This window comes from Taeniopygia guttata, chromosome 3, assembly GCF_048771995.1.
Source record: "Taeniopygia guttata chromosome 3, bTaeGut7.mat, whole genome shotgun sequence".
Taxonomy (NCBI): domain Eukaryota; kingdom Metazoa; phylum Chordata; class Aves; order Passeriformes; family Estrildidae; genus Taeniopygia; species Taeniopygia guttata.
Genome location: NC_133027.1, coordinates 3,242,317 through 3,259,675, shown reverse-complemented (window position 1 = coordinate 3,259,675; position 17,359 = coordinate 3,242,317). Strand labels below are relative to the sequence as shown.

The window sequence follows — 17,359 nt, the reverse complement described above, 5'->3', positions numbered from 1 at the left end:
GAGTCAACCCCTCCCTGTCCCACACATGGATGTCAGGACAGGCTGAATCACTTTCTGGGGGTGTCTGCCTCTATCTGCTGGCTGGAGGAGACGTTCAGATGACTGTCAGCAGCCCGGGTGCCGTGCGAGTGACTCAACACACGCACTCTGTGCAATTTACAGCAAAGACTGTGATTAGTGGAGGGTTCTGCCCTGAAAACATTAGGTAAAACCTTTATGTGCAAACTGGGGGATTGTTTTGGGTGTATTTTATTCCCTTCTCCTTTCTAGAATAAATGAGCCCAATAGAAACATTTTTAATCCAGGGTGACACATCTGTCTCCTGTGGGTTGGTGCTGCTTGAGTTTCCCTGTGAAGGTACAGCTAGTGCTATACAAGTTTCTAGTAAAACAGCACTAAAATAAGGCAATAAATGACATATTTTTTCCCTGCTAATCATGGAAAGTTTTTAAACTGAATAGCCAAGAGGTAGTGCAACAAACACTACTTAAACACATAACAAAACTTTGTGGCATGACTCATCCTTCCAAAACTGTTAATAAAGTCTAACAAATATGTAACTCATCTTGTAGGTTAAAAATGAGTCTAATCTACATCTGCTTGAGTATGAGGCTGTTAATATTTAGAGGTTTGCATCCATTATGGGGAGAGACTGAGGGAGCTGGGCCTATTCAGTCTGGAGAAGACTGAGAGGTGATCTCAATAATCCACATAAATATCTCCAAGGGGTGACAGAGGATGGTGCCAGACTCTTTTCAGAGGTGCCCAGCGACAGGATAAGAAGCAGTGGCCATAAAATAAACCACAAGGAGTTCCACCTCAACCTGAGAAAGAACTTCTTTACACTGAGGGTGGCAGAGCACTGGAACAGCTGCCCAGGGAGAGCATGGAGTTCCCTCTGGAGACATTCCAAACCCACCTGGATGTGTTCCTGTGCCACCCGCTCCAGGTGATCTTACCTTGGCAGAGGGATTGGATGATCTCCAGGGCTTCCTTCCAACTCCAACCATTCTGTGAATCTATGGTTGGAATCCCCAAGTCCTATGTCCTATGTGTTTCTTAGTGAGGACTTAGAACTCGGTGGAAATAGTGATTTTCTTAAAGCTGGTGGCTTAAAGCTTCCCTCTTGGATAAGGCCACTGCTCTCACTGCTTTGCTGTTTGTTGTATTTTAAAGCTCAGTCTGAAATTCAAATGCATATTTCAGCCCAAAGACAAGGGATTCAGAGGGAAACTTGAGAGGTGATGAAAGGTGTAGTTTTGGTGGACTTTGCAGGCTGTGAGAATTCCAACGAGGGCAGAGTTGGAGTCTGCCATCCTTCCTGGCCTTTTTCTCCATCATCTCTCCTGGAAGGAGGGAAATCTAACCCTGACACACTGTGGGGTGGGCTCCTCAAAACCATGATAAATTCTACAGAGTGCGGTCTGAGGTGTCAGTGGACCTTGTTTGCATAACCATGGAAGCCAGGCCCCTGTGAGAAGAGAGAAAAGAGGAGAAGAAGAAATTTAGGTTTTTCAGGCATTTTAGCTTTTTAACTCTGAGCAGCTGCAGCAAGATGCTCCTTGGATTTTCTTAAAGAAGTAAAAGCCAAATAAGATCTGGACCTGTCCCCCAGTTACACTTCAGAGATGGAGGGGCACTTCTCATTTTTTTGCTTGGAACTTAGCAGTTTTTCCTTTGGACTTTAAAGGTGATGTTCCCAAATAAATCTTTGGCTAAGGTCCAATCCAACCATGACTACCAAATTACTGAGCTTCCCAAATATGGATTTTAGTCCATCATCTGTTTCCTCACCTGCAGAACAGTTGTCCAGTGAGCAGCAGTGGAGGAAAAGGAATAAGATGCCAGCAGCTCTTTCTTTTCCCAGGAATCTGTCAATTAATTTTTATTGTGATGCTTTGCTCCAGGAGTTGTTCAATCTACCCTTGCAATAATCAATGGAATTATATTTTTAAAAGCCTCTCAAGAGTGGTGTGGCCACTATTTTATCTTCTGGAGGAAATAAATTGTTTAAGTATTGGGATGGAGAATAAGACCAGGTCCCTTTGGAATATCATGGAATATCAATATCACCCATGTGAGGGTGCAGGGAGATGTGTTGGGAGCTGAAGGTGACCTCAGTGCAGGCTGTGCCCTCCCTGACATGACTGTGACTTGGATTTGTGCTCTAGCCAGGAGGCAAGACTGGAGAAGAGCTACCCCCAGTCCCTCCCAGAAACAAGGCAGGGATTTGCTGGAGAGATCAGATTCTTCTTTTGGGACTCTTTCAAGAGTATTGATGAGTCTTGATGCTCCCTGGATTTATATGTTTATCTGCATGGGGCAAAAACCTGGTTTTTCCAAAAGGGAAATGCAAATGGGGATTCCTGAGTAAGGGAGGATCAATAGGAATGTTGCTTTAAAAACGTGTTTTAGAATAAAAAAGAATCCAAGCAGTTGCAGGGAATACAGGTGTCCTGCTCTTGCCGTGGTGTATTCCAAGAGAGATTCCTCTCTCCAAGAAAGTAACTTTCACACTTGGGCTTCAGCATTTAGATGGGATCTGGATATCAAACTCTCGAATGTGGATCCAGTCAGGATGAGCACAGAGGCTGTTCCCTACTGGAACCGCCAGGGTGGGGCAGCCGATCCAGCGGCTCAGGAAGATAAGGACAAGGAGTCAGAGAACTCCTGAATATGGCACCATTTCCAATTCCTACACTGATATTTCTGTATTTCTCTCCTCCAGACTGTAAGGACAACCTGACGTGAGTTGAACCTTCAGGCTCCTGAGCCTGCCCCAGATGCAATAATTTAGTGAGCAGATGATGTTTTCCACCAAAGCTCCTGTCTAACTCAGTGGATCTGTGTGTCTTCCGGCAGGTGTGTCCTCTGTGGCCTCCCTGATGTCCCTGGCTTGGGTGCTAGCCTCCTATCACAAGCTTCTTCGGGACTCTAGGGACGACAAGAAGAGTATGAGCTACAGAGGGGCCCTCATCCATCTCTTCTGGCGCCTCTTCACCATCTCATCCCGAGTTATTTCTTTTGCTCTCTTTGCTTCCATCTTCCAGCTCTACTTTGGGATCTTTGTAGTGGTCCATTGGTGTGCCATGGCTTTCTGGATCATCCATGGTGGGACAGATTTCTGCATGTCTAAGTGGGAGGAGATCCTCTTCAACATGGTGGTAGGGATTGTGTACATTTTCTGCTGGTTTAATGTGAAGGAAGGGCGGACTCGATACCGAATGTTTGCATATTACACGGTGGTCCTGACGGAGAACGCTGCCTTGACGCTCCTTTGGTATTTTTACAGAGATCCTGACACCACTGACTCCTATGCCGTGCCAGCACTGTGTTGTGTCTTTCTTAGCTTTGCTGCTGGGATAGCTTTGATGCTGTTATATTATGGTGTGCTGCATCCCATGGGGCCAAGAGCTAAGATCTTTGCCAGCTCCTGTTGCGCCGAGCTGCTCTGGGGCATTCCTTTGCCCCCCGATGTTGAGCCCATGGCGCCCCAAACCCCTGGGTACCGGGGGGCCCAGGCTACGCCCACCAGAGCGGTCACGGAGCAACAGGAGGAACTCACAGCTGACACTTGCTTGCCCGTTTTCCAGGTGAGAGCAATGGTACCATCTACTCCATCTGGGCGACCCTACCCCCCCGAGGGGCCTCTCATTAAGATTGACATCCCAAGAAAAAGATATCCTGCCTGGGATGCTCATTTTGTAGACAGGAGGTTAAGAAGAACTATCAACATCCTCCAATATGTCACCCCCACAGCTGTAGGTATTAGGTATAGAGATGGACCTCTCTTATATGAGTTGCTACAATATGAATCTTCACTTTAAAGCTCCTTAAAGCAAAAGTAAAAGAGGGGACCTTATTTTTGTTTACGGTAAACACAGATCATGAAACAAACACAAACCTTCAGATAAGCTTTCTTTCTGGTTGCTGTATGTATAAAAAAAAAAAAGATATTCTCTATGTTTTGTAAGTAAAAACAAAAAGAAAAACTTTTCTTTTGTTTTTTACACACAAGAAACAGTATTTCAACTTCCACACCTAGGATTCACAGGTGGAGAAGGAGGCATCTCCACATCAGTTTTATACCGTACACCAAGTGTAGAACATTATTTATGGGATTGGTGCTGATTGAAAAATAAAAAAAAAAAAACATACAAACAAACCTACAACTGCCTTATGCCCTTAGGTGCTGAGTTTCATTAAGTACTGTCACCTTTCTCATGCAAAAGTCTTTGATGATTATATGCCAGGAAAAAAAAACAACAAAAAAAAAAACCAAAAAAAAAGAACAAAAGAAAAACCAACCATCCAACTGAAATGCAAACCTTAAAATTAAAAAAATAATAATTAACAACAACAACAAAAAGATAGAAGTGTATGAAAAAATATATCCTGTTGTTCATATTGGATTTAGTAGAAAAAACCCTCCAAATGTCTAAAGATAAGAAAGAAAAGATAAGAAAGCAAAGCCAAGACAACCCCAATGGAGTTTGATTTTTCCAACAGCTGAAAGACAAAATCAGGTCTGTAAGATAATTTGGCAAGGAATTTATAACACCATTGGGCCAAGCCTTGACCGAGTCGTGTTATAAATGTGACCCCACCCTGGAACCGTTTTCCTCGTGGAAATGGACCCTGTACAAAGGTGGGATTGTACCAGATCAGTGTGAAAATATAGGATCTGATCTTGTTCCCAACAACTGCTTGTGCTAAAGCCCCACTGTCTCCAGTGGAGCAAACACCAACAGTCTGAGCCCAGAATAAGGCCTGCCACCTTGATTTCTGGAAAATGCAAAATTATCAAAATTATAAACAAAAAACATGATCTGAAAGTACATTTCCACATATCTAATAATTATTTCAGTAATAATAAAACTCAGCATGGTAGCAAAAAGCGAGTCAATTTAAAGGCACAATACTTGATCAGTGACTGGCAAAATAATTTGACCTACTGTATCATTTTAAGGCTGTGAAAGGCATACATGTATTATTTGTAATCTCGTGTAAGACCTGTCATGTCTCATTCAGTGCGAGCCTTAAAGTGATTGTAAAGCATCCTTTGTTCCATTTTGGGGATTTTTGGGTTTTGATTTTTTGTTTTGTTTCTGTTTTGTTTTTAAGGAAAACAAAACATGAAAAGTCGGGATTAAAAAAAAACACAAAAACACAAAAAACAAACAACAACAAAACAACCAACAAAACTTCTTCAAACGGTAATAACCTGTAAAACTGACTCACGTCTCGAGATGATTTGGTGCTTTGTATTTCTGTTGATGTTGTTGTTGTGATTTAGCTGAGAAAATTCTTCGACTCGGTTACATGTGGGGAACTGCTGATAAAAACTGTCTCGTGTCACCCTCTACTGTAAGTACATGGCGAGAAACAACAACCAGAGGAAACCCAAGAGCGTAGCGAGAGCGCCGTGGTTTAGCTTAGCCTTCCACCGCCAGGAGATGCTGCCACCTCCAATGTTGGCAAAGCCCAGACGGTCCCGCCGAGGGCTGTGGGGTTGTCTTGACATTTCCAAATAACCCGCTCGGTGTCTGAACATTCTCATCTCTCTCGGATTCTGTTTCTGTGCTGGAATATCTTGGGGTTTTTTTCGAGTTAAATCACCAGGTTTGCGTCTATCTGACACCCTTTTTCCGTTTCGAGAGTATTGCTCCTTTAAAGGAATATTCCCGTTTCAGGGCATCTTTTCAATCCCACCATCCCTCTACTTGGGAGGGGAAAAACAACAACAACAAATGAGATATTTTTAAGTGAATGCTGTAGTATTTTCTGTGTGTAATTGCAATTTTTTATTCCAGAAATACTGTAACTGTCTAGGGTGCAAAACTCCCATGCTGACCTATTCTGAAGAGAAGATCAGCATGGAGGGATATTTTTTAATTATGATTATTATTTTTTTTTTAATTTCAAGAATCAGTTGGTTTTTTTAATTATGATAGTATTTAAAGAAACTAGTACCAATTTTATATAACAGTTTAAAGAAGCTGAATGCTTTCTTCGCCTGAATATACCTGAAGAGAAACATTTTTTTCAATCAGTGATCCTTTGCAGTGTTCTGAGAAAATGTTGGGGTTTCTTCAGTTGTTTCATTTTGTTTTGTAAAGGAAACTTTCAACTGGTGTCTGTCCCTTTCAAGGAGGGCAGGACTCCTTCACGCCAAACTATAGACACATGGCAAAGTTTATACAAAGCCAAATTGTCAGTGGTACTGTAATTCCCAGTCAAACTCCATTTCAGGCAGATGTTTCTGGGCTCTGATTACAACCAATGTGATGGTCACATTTTCATGCAAAGGGAGGGGTTTGGTCTTGTCATCCTCTGTCTAACTCACCAGTCCCTTGTTTGCTGTGCACATAAATACACATATATATATATACATGAACTGATATATATTTGTGAAAAGCTTTCATTTTCCTTCTCCATTTTCTGTGCCCCGCAGCCAGTCCCTTCTCAAGTGTTCTACTAACATTTCACCCTGTTTTTCCCCTGATCAGTGTGCTGTCTCCATAAAAAGAGGTAATTTGTGAAGTGAACGTGCTGTCCCCACCTGCTGAGTCTTGAGAACACAGAGATGCCCATCCTCCAGCTGCAGGCCTGCATTTCTCCTTCCAGAACTTTCTTTTGACTTGCCTTTAATGTTAGTGTAGACTTATCTTGATCTAATTCCCCATGTAAAGGCTCCCCTTGGTCCTTGCATGAAGAGCTCTCCTCACATCTGCATTTCCGTGGCAAAAGCATGAGAAAGGAATGGATGACAAACAGCCCTGCTGTTCCTCAGGGACCATTTTTCCAGGAGGTGGCATTCTTGTTTTCAAAAGCACCCTAAGAAGGTCCTGCTCCCCAGACTCGTCAACCTTGAAGTCTGGAAATGTGGTGCTGATCACTGACCCCATTGAACAGCTGGACCCTTCCCACCAGGACAGTGACAATGAGCCAAGGCACAGTCACCAGGTGCCAGGAGGAGGAGACCCTTCAGTGTTGCCTCTCATGAGCAACTCCAGCCTGCCTTCCCTCAGGAACGGGATCTTACTCCACACCACCACACCAACAGCCGTCGCCTCCACCCTGTGCCAGGAGTGGAGGGGCAAAACACTCTGGAAGTGTCCTTACTTCTCAATGCAGTGCTAACTTCTCACAACCAAACCAGCTTAACCAAGGGCTTGACAAATCCCTGTTCCAAAGTCCTCCTCCTTCGTGGCTCGTAGTGTGGATAACAACAAAGGCAGGTGCCTCCACTGCAAGTTAAGACTGTTTCATTACTTGCATAAACTTTCTGCCTCTGCTTCTCCTTTCTTTGAATGATATTCATCAGCATCTTCATTTAGCAAAGGATTTCCAGGGAAAGCCTGTGTCATCCCTGAAGAACTGTTTCTTTTTCCAGGACTTCATTACAGCCTTAACATAAAGCACTTGCTCTGCCACTACTCCGAACATGTTCCTGGTGGACAGTTTGGGGTGGTGACCATTTCCTTTTGGGATTACCTGTGATCTTGTTGCCAAACAGCGCCTTTTGCCAAGCCAAAAGCTCAGGGTGGAAAACTGCCCCAGCCCTTTATTGGTACTAATCCCAGTGCTAAGAATCTCGTCCTCTCCTCCTGTTTTATTTTTTTGCCCTTTGATTTTTTGGTGCGCACTTTTGCAGGATGGTCACCGACTTGTTTTGGTTTCACTTTGATTTTAACTCCTCAGCTTTTCCCTAGTACCTATTTTATACCATTTCCCACCTTCTGGCCAGAAGATACTGCATGAGGAACTTTTCAAACTGCCATGGAGAATGTTGAGCCTGTATCTATTCACATCACAAGGTCAGTGGGCAAGTTCTCTGGCATAATTGTGGTGCTGGATTCACCCTGGGATCATCTAAACCAGCCACCTGTGCCATGCCAGGGCAATGCCGAGGCACGAGGGCTCCACCATCCTGACTGTTATTATTCAAACCTTCCCTGGCATGGTTTTGATCCACTCCAAGGAGCCCTGGGCTCAGGCACAGCTTGCCCAGGCTTTGGCACTGGCCAGAGACCATCCCCAGTCGGCAGTTTGGATGCAGCTGCTCCATATCAGGGGTGGAAGATTTTCAGAATCAGGATGGGGCCAGCACTACTCAGTTGGCTTCGTGGCCAGAATGGATCCTGGAGTTGTTTAATTTTCTGATAAAGATGTAACTCCGTGCCACAGACCAGGATGCAGGATGTGGTGGACTACGTCAGCTCCGATCTGGCATTTTTCTGTTTTCTGCCTGATTCAATGGACAAGTTATTTTTCAGTTCACTTTGTTCCTTCTGCTGAGGCTGTTTTGCAAACTGCATCACTTTTATGGCTCGGATGTCAACTCATCCATCCCTCCATCCATGTCAGATGGATGGCATGTTTACTGTGATAGTGTTACACATCCATAGGCAGCTAATTCGGAGACAGGAATCATTCAGACAAGACCAAATCAACAGTGGAAACACAGGAATTACAAGGTCCCTGCCCATGCCCTTGTCATGCTTTGCCACCCACACAAAGCATTTTTCATCTGCAGCAAATCCAACCTTAACAGTAGAAGAGGAGCCAATGGTGAATAATTACCAGACTAAAGTGCAAGTGAGACACCCATTTCAAGTGTAAATATATATATTTTCATTGTTTGGGATTGGAGCTACTTCTCTGCTTCACCCCATCCTTTTGTGCACCTGCCAAAAGTCAGCAGTCATTTGCATGTATTTTTATTTAAAGCTGACTACATGAAATGGCAAAATTAATTCCAAGCTTTAGTGAATTGTCTGCTAAAATCTGGCTCATGCGAGGAGCATCACTATTGACTTTCAGAGTGCAATCACCCTGTGCTCTTCAGATATATTTTTGTACCCACAAGATTCACTTCACAATTTATCCCACCCCTGGCCCTGCATGTCACACCTGTCACCTGCACACCTGCAGCATGACTAAACCTCCTGAAGAAAATGTGGTCTGAGGTTAGTCCAGCATGATTTCATTGAAGCTCAGAGGTGCTTTGAAAAGGAAAACTTACTACTGTGCATTTGCAAAACCTTTTAGTGCCTGCTTGCTGGGCAGCTTGGGCAGGAGACAATTTGGAAGCTGCCGGAGTCAGTGGAAATTTGTGGAGACAGGATTTCCTAGGATTTTTCCTTCTTTTACTGGGTTTGCTTTTCTCTGGGTTCTGCTCAGATCAAATGTGGTCCTGCAAAAGAAAACCCACCAGAAAACAAAAACCCAAATGACCATGACAAAATAAGGTCTATGCCAATCCCCACAGAAGCTGAGGTGGCTGGTGTAGGACGGTAGGGATGATGTGAACTCCGTTGTGGACCCTTTGCTTGTTGAAGCTTGCATGCTGTTCTTTTGGCAGTTGTCTCAAGCCCTGGGGGCTTTGGGAATGGTGCTTTCCCAGGGTTATGATTGCTGGTTTTATTTTTCCTTGGAGCTCAGGTGTATTCTGGTGCAGAGAATCTCAGCCTGGTTTGAACGAGAAGATTTGAGGCTATCCCAAATAGACGTGGGCAAACCTTTCACTGTGTGCAGAACACATTTCCAGACCTTTGGGTACCACTAGAGATTGTTGCAATCCACTTAATTCTCCATGAGCATGTCCAGAATCACTTCATTGTTCTGTTGTGTTTGAACTTGGGAATAATGGTGTAGTGACTCTTTCCTGTCGAGGTGTGATGTGAAAAAAGGGAGGAGCTTTCCTGCTGTGCTGGGTACTGCCTGTGTTCAACCTTTGCTCCTTATTTGAAGCTCAGACAGTGGGATAATGAGAAAAATGGGAAAATGAGATGTCAGATCGCTGCATATGTTCCATTGGCTCTCTGCTGATGAGGAGGGAGGCAACTGGTGACTATTAAAATAAATCTGCATAAACCATCTGGACCTCAATGTACATTCAGACATGCACAAAACCCAATTGGAAAGTGATGTTGTTGATAAAATAATGTGGATACCTTTTCCTGTCGTATATTAAAAACCTAAAAACAAAACAAAACCACAACCAAGCCCTGCAAACAGAAAAAAGTTATTTGAGAGCAGAAACCTTCCTGTGCCCTCCCCATTCCTTTGGGACACATGCAGCAAGGAAACTGTTTGAAAGCCAGGCACTTTGTAATCCGCGGAGTTAATTGGATTTGTGCAATGCTGTGTTTATCAGATGGTCTCTTACAGAGAGCGTAGAAAGTGGCCATGGTCTAAAAGTCATTGCAGATTTTTGGGTGACAGTACTCCTGGGTTTCGACCCCAGCTCTGCCACGAAGTTGCTGTGTAACCTTGGGCAAGTGATTTAACCTTTCTGTGCCTACAGTTTACCCATCTGTACATGGGTATAATAATATTTACCTACCTCACAGGGGTGTTGTGAGGCTTAAGTTAATGCGTGTGAGAGGTGCTGGAAGTGCGCCGTGAAAATTTCATTCCTGCTGGGTTTGTGCTGTTGTAGGGGATGAGCACTGAAGGGGTGGGTTACAACATGCAGAAGGAAAACCTGCTGGTGCATGTCTTGAGAAAGTGATTTGAAGTCTTTTCTCTCCCCAAAAGCAAGGAACGGAGAAAATTGTTGTGCACCAACTGAACAGCCTTGCTTTCCTGGTCAAATGTAACAGCACTATTTGCAATATTATTTTCTTACACAACAGGTGACCTTTCCCTTTTCCTTGCTGTTTCTGAAAACTTGAAACTAAAGATGAAAAAAGTATTTCTGAACCTAACAGATTACTGATGAATACTTGAATTTCTTTAAAAGTTGCTCTCATCAGCCACGGTTAAATGTGCAGTAATCTTTCAGTCATCAGCTTCCATCTGAATACAGTGAAAAATTTGCTCACGCTGTTTTGGAATAGCCTGGACCTTATTTGGGAGGCTGGTATTGCTGAGGACTCTTGTAGGCATGGGAAAACTAGTGTCTCAACTGATAAATGTGAAAAAATATTTTTTTTTCTTTCTGTTTTTGCCTTTTAAGTTCGTTGACTGCCTAAGACAGCACAATAATTGCAGTTTACTTGGTTGTACAGTAGCTTTTTTGTTTTGTTTTGTTTTTGAATTTTTTCCTTACACAAAGGGCGAAGGTGGGATGTGAAAGGATAAAATAGACCCAACGCTGCTCCCATGCAACTCTTCCCGAAGTCCCTGCTTTCCTGGAGAAAAAACCTGTGCCACACCTAGAGAGACCAGACCAAGCTACCTTCAACGTCCTCCTGCAGGCAAAACTTCCCTTGCCACCTGTGGGAGTTTTGGCTGATGGTTCTGTGTCCATCGAGGTAGATTCATCCCTGGTTGAGCCTCAAGCCACGTGGGTGAAAGCCAGGATAACTTTCTTTAGAACAAGGGAAGGGATCCAGTTCATTGCTCCAAATGTCACCACTGGTCAGATGATTCAGAAGGGAAAAACATGTGACAGAAAGCCTGGGGTTTAGGGTTTTTTTGTCTTTTTATTGTCTAAGTGTCCTGACCATTGTATGATGTCTCTTGTGGGGATGCAATGCCAGGCAGGACTCCCTGCTCCCTTTTGGAGAAGCTTTGTGAAGTCTGCTCACGCACTCCTTACTCAGGCAAACTCCTGGGTTTTGTTGCTGGATCTCCTTTTCTGTCCTGAGTAAGGACTGTGGAGTCTGGTCTGTTTGGAATCACTGGGAGGTGTTTCAGGTGGCCGTTGTCTTCTGTAGCCTAAAACTTGCCTTGCACGAAGCAAGAAGGAAGCTCGCTCTGGCTTGGTCTGCCACATACCTTCCCTGTCCCTTCCCTGTACCCACCATGGGGAGGGAGCTCAAAATCATCTGGCTACAGGGGCCAGGCTCTTCCACCTGAATTTCCAGGCAGCTGCACATCTTCCTGCTGGGGCAGATCAAGTTTAGAAGCCCCACTCCTACAGATGGGCCATCGCTCATCCGCATCGGCTTTGGGTCTGCTTCTTCCCCATCCTTCTCCCCAGCTGTTTCTTTGCCCTGTTTTAAGCACTCAGCTTGGTGCATCTGGGTTCTTTTTACTTCTTCTGTTCAAAAAAAAAAAAAAAAAAAAAAAAAGATTGACGTTGGGAAAAAACACCAATGTAACTCCTTCGGTGCTATGCTAACTGTTTTGTTTGACCCAACCAAATGCTGGCCAACAAATGAATATTCCCTCTTTGTCCTAAAAAGCACCACACATCTGTGTCTTGAACAGGGATGGACTGAGAGGGCTGAGAGAGGGCAAGTGTGGTTTTGAAAGCAATTAAAGTCTCATGTGTATCTGGTAGAGTAAAAAGATGTAGGTGCAGACTGCTTTCAAAGCTCGTTGTCGCCCACCTCGTGGAATTAAATAGGATATAGCCTATAAGGTATTGAGGGCATTATAATATATATATATATATTAAAAAAAAAGAGAGACAATAAGTTCACATTATTGATAAATCACCCTTTAATTCTCCTGAAATTGCACTGTTTAACAGGGAAACCACCTGGCTGTGCTTGAACCCTATTGTTTTGGTATAGCCCACTTTGGCAGTGAGAGTAAAACTGCAGGAAGAGAGAGAATTCTTCCTATTACATATTAAGCCTGAAGTAAAGTGGGTGCCTATAAATTTTCAGGATTAAAGGGATTAATCAACATGTATGTCTGAGTCTATATCCCCAGTCCCGTGGAAATATAGATGAGCATACATGCCATGTTACTGCAGCAGTATATATATGTTTTAATATATATGAACACATTGTGAATTCCAAAGGGCTTTTTTGAGATGAGGAAGGTCATTCCTGGTGAGAGGTGCTAGCAATTTGGGATTTGCAAGCAGGGTTGAAATAAACATTCCTTGTAGGGTTTTGTTTTTCTTTCTTTTTTTTTTTAATTGAAAGACCATCAGAAGCTTAAGGTCCTGAGGAAATGCTGTCCCACCTATCTTCCACTTCTTAAGAAATTTGGGAGCCAAATTTGGCCAAACATGAGGGTCAGACACAGCTTCAGGATAAATCAGTAGAGCTCCACTGATGGCCAGGTGCCTCCTTACACTATCTATGCTAAAACCACTAATTACTACTGGTATGGGGAGCCCAAACAGGGCCCTATTGGTCTTTTCCTTCAACTGTAACAATAGATTTCATGCTTGAGCTTGTAGAGTTTGTCAAAACCCAGGCAAAACTTGGGCAAAAGCTGGAGTATCTTTCCAGGAGAAGCCATCTGAGTGTAGACTACCCCTGATCTCTATGGGGGCTTTGTAGCCTCTGGCTTTAGCTGAGGAAGAGATGGTTTCTCCTTTCACCAATATCAGCACTGCAATGAGAACAGCCCTGTCAACACACACAGCAAATGGGGCCCTCCTTTGCAGGGAGTAAACCCTCCAAATCTATTTCAAGCCCTTAAAATTCAAATGCCAAATGCCACTCAAAGGCAATGATTATTATTTTGCCTCCAGATGTCATTCCCGTTCATCAGTCACAAGGACAAGCATCTCATATTTTCCTTTCTAGCTGTATTTACCAATAAAACTCGCTGCCAGTGCCAGAACCTCCTCCCCTCAGCCCCAGCTGAACGCCACCTGCACGCCACCCCCGCCTTTCCTCTTCTTCTTCCACTCTAAAACCAAACACTGTTCCTTCCTAACTAGGGAAAATCCAGGACAAATGCCAGCTGATTACACCTGCAATCTGTTCGCTTGAGGGGTTGGTTTCAGTTTCTGAGGGCACACAAGTACACACAGGGACACACGCCCGGAGGAATTTCAGCAGCCTGAAGATGAATGAAGCTTCTTGACTTCAACTGGGTGATTCTTGGGGTCATCCCATGCAGGGTCAGGAGTTGGACTTCCATGATCCTTATGGGTCCCTTCCAGCTCAGGGTATTCTCTGATTTTGTGAGCTGACACTGTGGGAGAAACTACAGACAAAGTGCTCTCCAGGCAACCCCTTCAAATTACTTAAATTTCACAACATTCCCAGTTTTTCAAAAACCTGGGATTTTTTTTCAATAATCATTGAAGTTTCAGTATCAGCCAACAAATTCATGATGGATAAGTAGTAGGGAAAGTGTACTGGTTTGCACTTATCAATAGAATTCCCAAAACGACTCAAGCAATTAAACAAGCATTAAATTGGATGTAATTGCAGTCATTTGGAGGAGAGCTGTGATGCGTGTTTTCTGAAGGAGGGTCTAAATAGGTATCACAGCCAAATCGTTTTGTCTCTCATCTTTTCTGTGTAGGGAGAGTGAGAGGGAAGAGACTTTACTTTGAACATCAAAGTTTTCCATTAGCTACAAAATATGTCCCTTCCCAAAACGGACCTAAAACTTGAGGGGGTTTCCAATGAAAATATTTCCCTATCAGAAAAAAACCACAATGGCTCTGGCTATTGTTTCTGCTCTGCAAACTTTTACCATTCCAGCCTTTTGTCCCAGTGAGGAGTGGGAATTCATTTTAAAAGTGTTTTATTTACTCAGGGAAGGACTATTTCACATCTCGTTTTGGTGACTCCTGTCACTGGGCCGAGTTTGGACATTCTGCTATATCTGATGTGGCCACCCATTATGAAAAGAGTAAATGATAATAGGTGGGGTGAGGGTTTTGCCTAGTTGTCTGTGTGTTCCTTGTTCCAGACTAATCGGAACAAGTAAACTGTCTTTGGGAATCTGACAGCATGCTCCATGGTGGAGCTGTTTCCCTCAAATCAGGATTATCACAGGAAGGCTCTATATTCTGGAGGTTTTGAATGACTTTCTGATTGCAAGGAAATGCCCTTCCTGTGGTGCAAATATTTTTGGATTTATTTTGAAAATCATGGTGCATGAATATCCACATTCTCTCTCCATCTCTGCCATGGGCTGTTGGTTGAGAAAGCAGAGTATTTTAGGGTTGTGTCTGCTGGCAGGTGTAAGATGTTCCCTGGTGCCCTTGGCCTGTTTTCCAGGGCATGTGATATAGGAATGGTCAGTCTGATGCCGCCTCCATCCCTGGATATCTGCCATGTTTACCCCAGGTGCTGCAATGAGCATTTAAAGATCTTCGTCAAGCCTGCTTCTTGCAAAGCTCTTGTGATTGAAAGGAATCCTAAAAGTCGACAGAATCCTCTCAAATGAGCTGTCATCCTAGCAGAGTTTTTGATTAGTGAATTTTGATTGTACCAGAAAATTGGCACAGCCACAGAGAATAGCACAATTTAAATACTTCTATTGCAGAAGTGCCACTTTTCCCATAAACATTGAAATTCAACTAATCACTACTGGAACCCTTTAACACTCAAAACCTGGAAAATATTCTTGCACTTGATTCCTCAAATAAACCTTATTCAAGAAGAACAAATTCCACAACCACTAAAAAGTGGTAAAAATAAGTTGTTAGGGCTTAACCTGGGGGCTTTGGGGTTGGTTTTTTTTGAAACATGGGGGTTCCATGTTTCCCCTATAAACTGGAAGGAATAAAGGTTTCCTCACAAGGGTGATGAGAGGATTATCTAGATAATGTCGGTGATGTTCTTCCAGATCTTAACATCAAAAGTGTTGTGGGTCCATGGTGCTGGTCAGCAGAGCAGGACAAATCCATCATGTCACCTTCCTTTTGTCCCCATTTTGCTCAGCAGACACAGGCAGATTGTTCTGAATTGTCACAATAAGATTTTGGGAAGCGCTTTTCTCCATCCTCTGAAATGCCCCTCACTCCCTGTGGAAAGCATCCAGGGAACTCAACTGAGAAACCAAGGATTTAACATAGTCCTGTTGGGCCATGGAGTTGTTGACAGCAGAGGTGGAAAGAGCACATGGATCTTCAGGTGCATTCCTAAGAGTTCATGCCACAGGCATCCCTGTGTCTTATTCTCCCACCCTAAATCCTGTCTGGCTGAAAAAATTCCAAAGAAGAATTCTCCTCACCCCAGACCCTCTCGATCAGGTGCATCAGTCAGGAATAATGGCCTAAGCTTTCCTAGTAAGAAGTACATTTTTTGTTAACTAAGCTTGAAACTTGGTCATGCCCATGCCTTGATTTTGCCTTATAAATCAAACTCAGCCCGTTCTGAACCCAGGTCCTTCATCTGAAGTTGTCCTTCCAGTGCCGTTCCGACCCAGCGTGGCTTGCAAGTGAAGATGCCCATCCATCCAAGTTAGGATCAAGGATTTTCAGTTCATCTGGAAGAGGTTGGCTTCTTCCTAGGTAATTTCTGCACCTGAGCCAGCCTTCCTGGGATTCTAGAAAGACCGGGATCCAAATTAGATGCCCACAAGTTGACTTGAATGAACAAGGAAAACTAAATCAAATTCTGCCGCAGTAAACTCCATTAGTCCCCCACAGTGGTGTCCAAACACCATTCTTGGCTTCTGCCAGCAAGCCACACACACGGTGCTTGGGTCACACGGGGTTGCCACCAACCCCTACTCTGATCTGGCCAGAAGTGGCTGGGGACAGTCCTGCCCCTCCTCTCTGTCCAGCGAGCGAATTTCCACCAAACTCGTTGGCGTTGTCCTTGACTCGGCACGATGCCACCGACAGTGGGGGCGGGCTGCTTGTCAGCAGCTGTCGGAAGAGCTCGGGATTTTCAGGTGGGATGGGCTGACAGGTGTCAACACGATGCAAAACCTGCGCTCTTAACTTGGCATAGAGTGCCTGCGAGTCTCTTCTTTTTCTTTTTCAATCACCAAGCAACGACCTTACGCACGGGGAGCCCGTTGGGGATGGGCAGTGTCTGCAGCAACTTCAGGTTTTGCAGGAGGGCTCTGAGGATGTGCTCTGGCTTATTCCCAGCTCTTTCTCTGTTTTGTACATCTTGGAGGGCAACGTGCTTGAGCGTGAGTTTATGAGCAGAAGAAACTGAGCAAGGGCCAACATAAAAGTTTAGCGCAGCATAAATATTGTTTGCGTAAGGAGGGAATGTGGGCTAAGACCACAATAACCAGACAGGTGCAAGTTTCATCTCTGCCTCAGCCTGGCAGGACTTCTGCCAACCCATCAAAATTGTTGCCTGTGTCCAGGACAATTTATTCTCTGGGCTCCTGGGGTGTGACAGATTGAGATATTCAGGACAGGGCTATGCAAAGCGATGAGATCAGGCTCGCTGAGCGCCTCCGACTTCCCCTGGTTTAGTGCAAGCTGAAGGCATCCAGAACATCCCAGGAGGCCGCCCACAGCAGGCTGTGCCCTCTGTTGTGTTAGATTATTCCCTGAGTGCTTTAAGTTCAATCCTGCCTTTCTCCCATCGGTGCAGGCATGTTGAACATGGCACAAAGAGGCCATTTGAATCTAGGAAGACTGATAAAAAGTGTCCAAAGTGCTACATAAGAGCTCGCAAAAATCAATGTGCCCCTTAAAAGACCAAACTCTGGTCTCAATTTCACCATCAGCCACCCTGCATAAACCCCAGTATTTTTTTCTGGGAAAACTCTGTTTTTTCTGTCATCA

The 17,359-nt window shown here is 44.1% G+C and overlaps 1 protein-coding gene across 1 annotated transcript in view; it reads left to right on the top strand.

The window, feature by feature from the left end:
• XKR6 (XK related 6) overlaps positions 1-17,359 on the top strand; it is a 204,801-nt gene that overhangs the window by 161,971 nt on the left and 25,471 nt on the right. Inside the window, exon 3 of the mRNA XM_030269886.4 lies at positions 2,863-17,359. This exon is cut by the window's right edge and continues 25,471 nt beyond it. Within this exon, the coding sequence (XP_030125746.4) occupies positions 2,863-3,827 (965 nt within the window). The 3' untranslated portion in view covers positions 3,828-17,359. The remainder of the gene's footprint in view (positions 1-2,862) is intronic.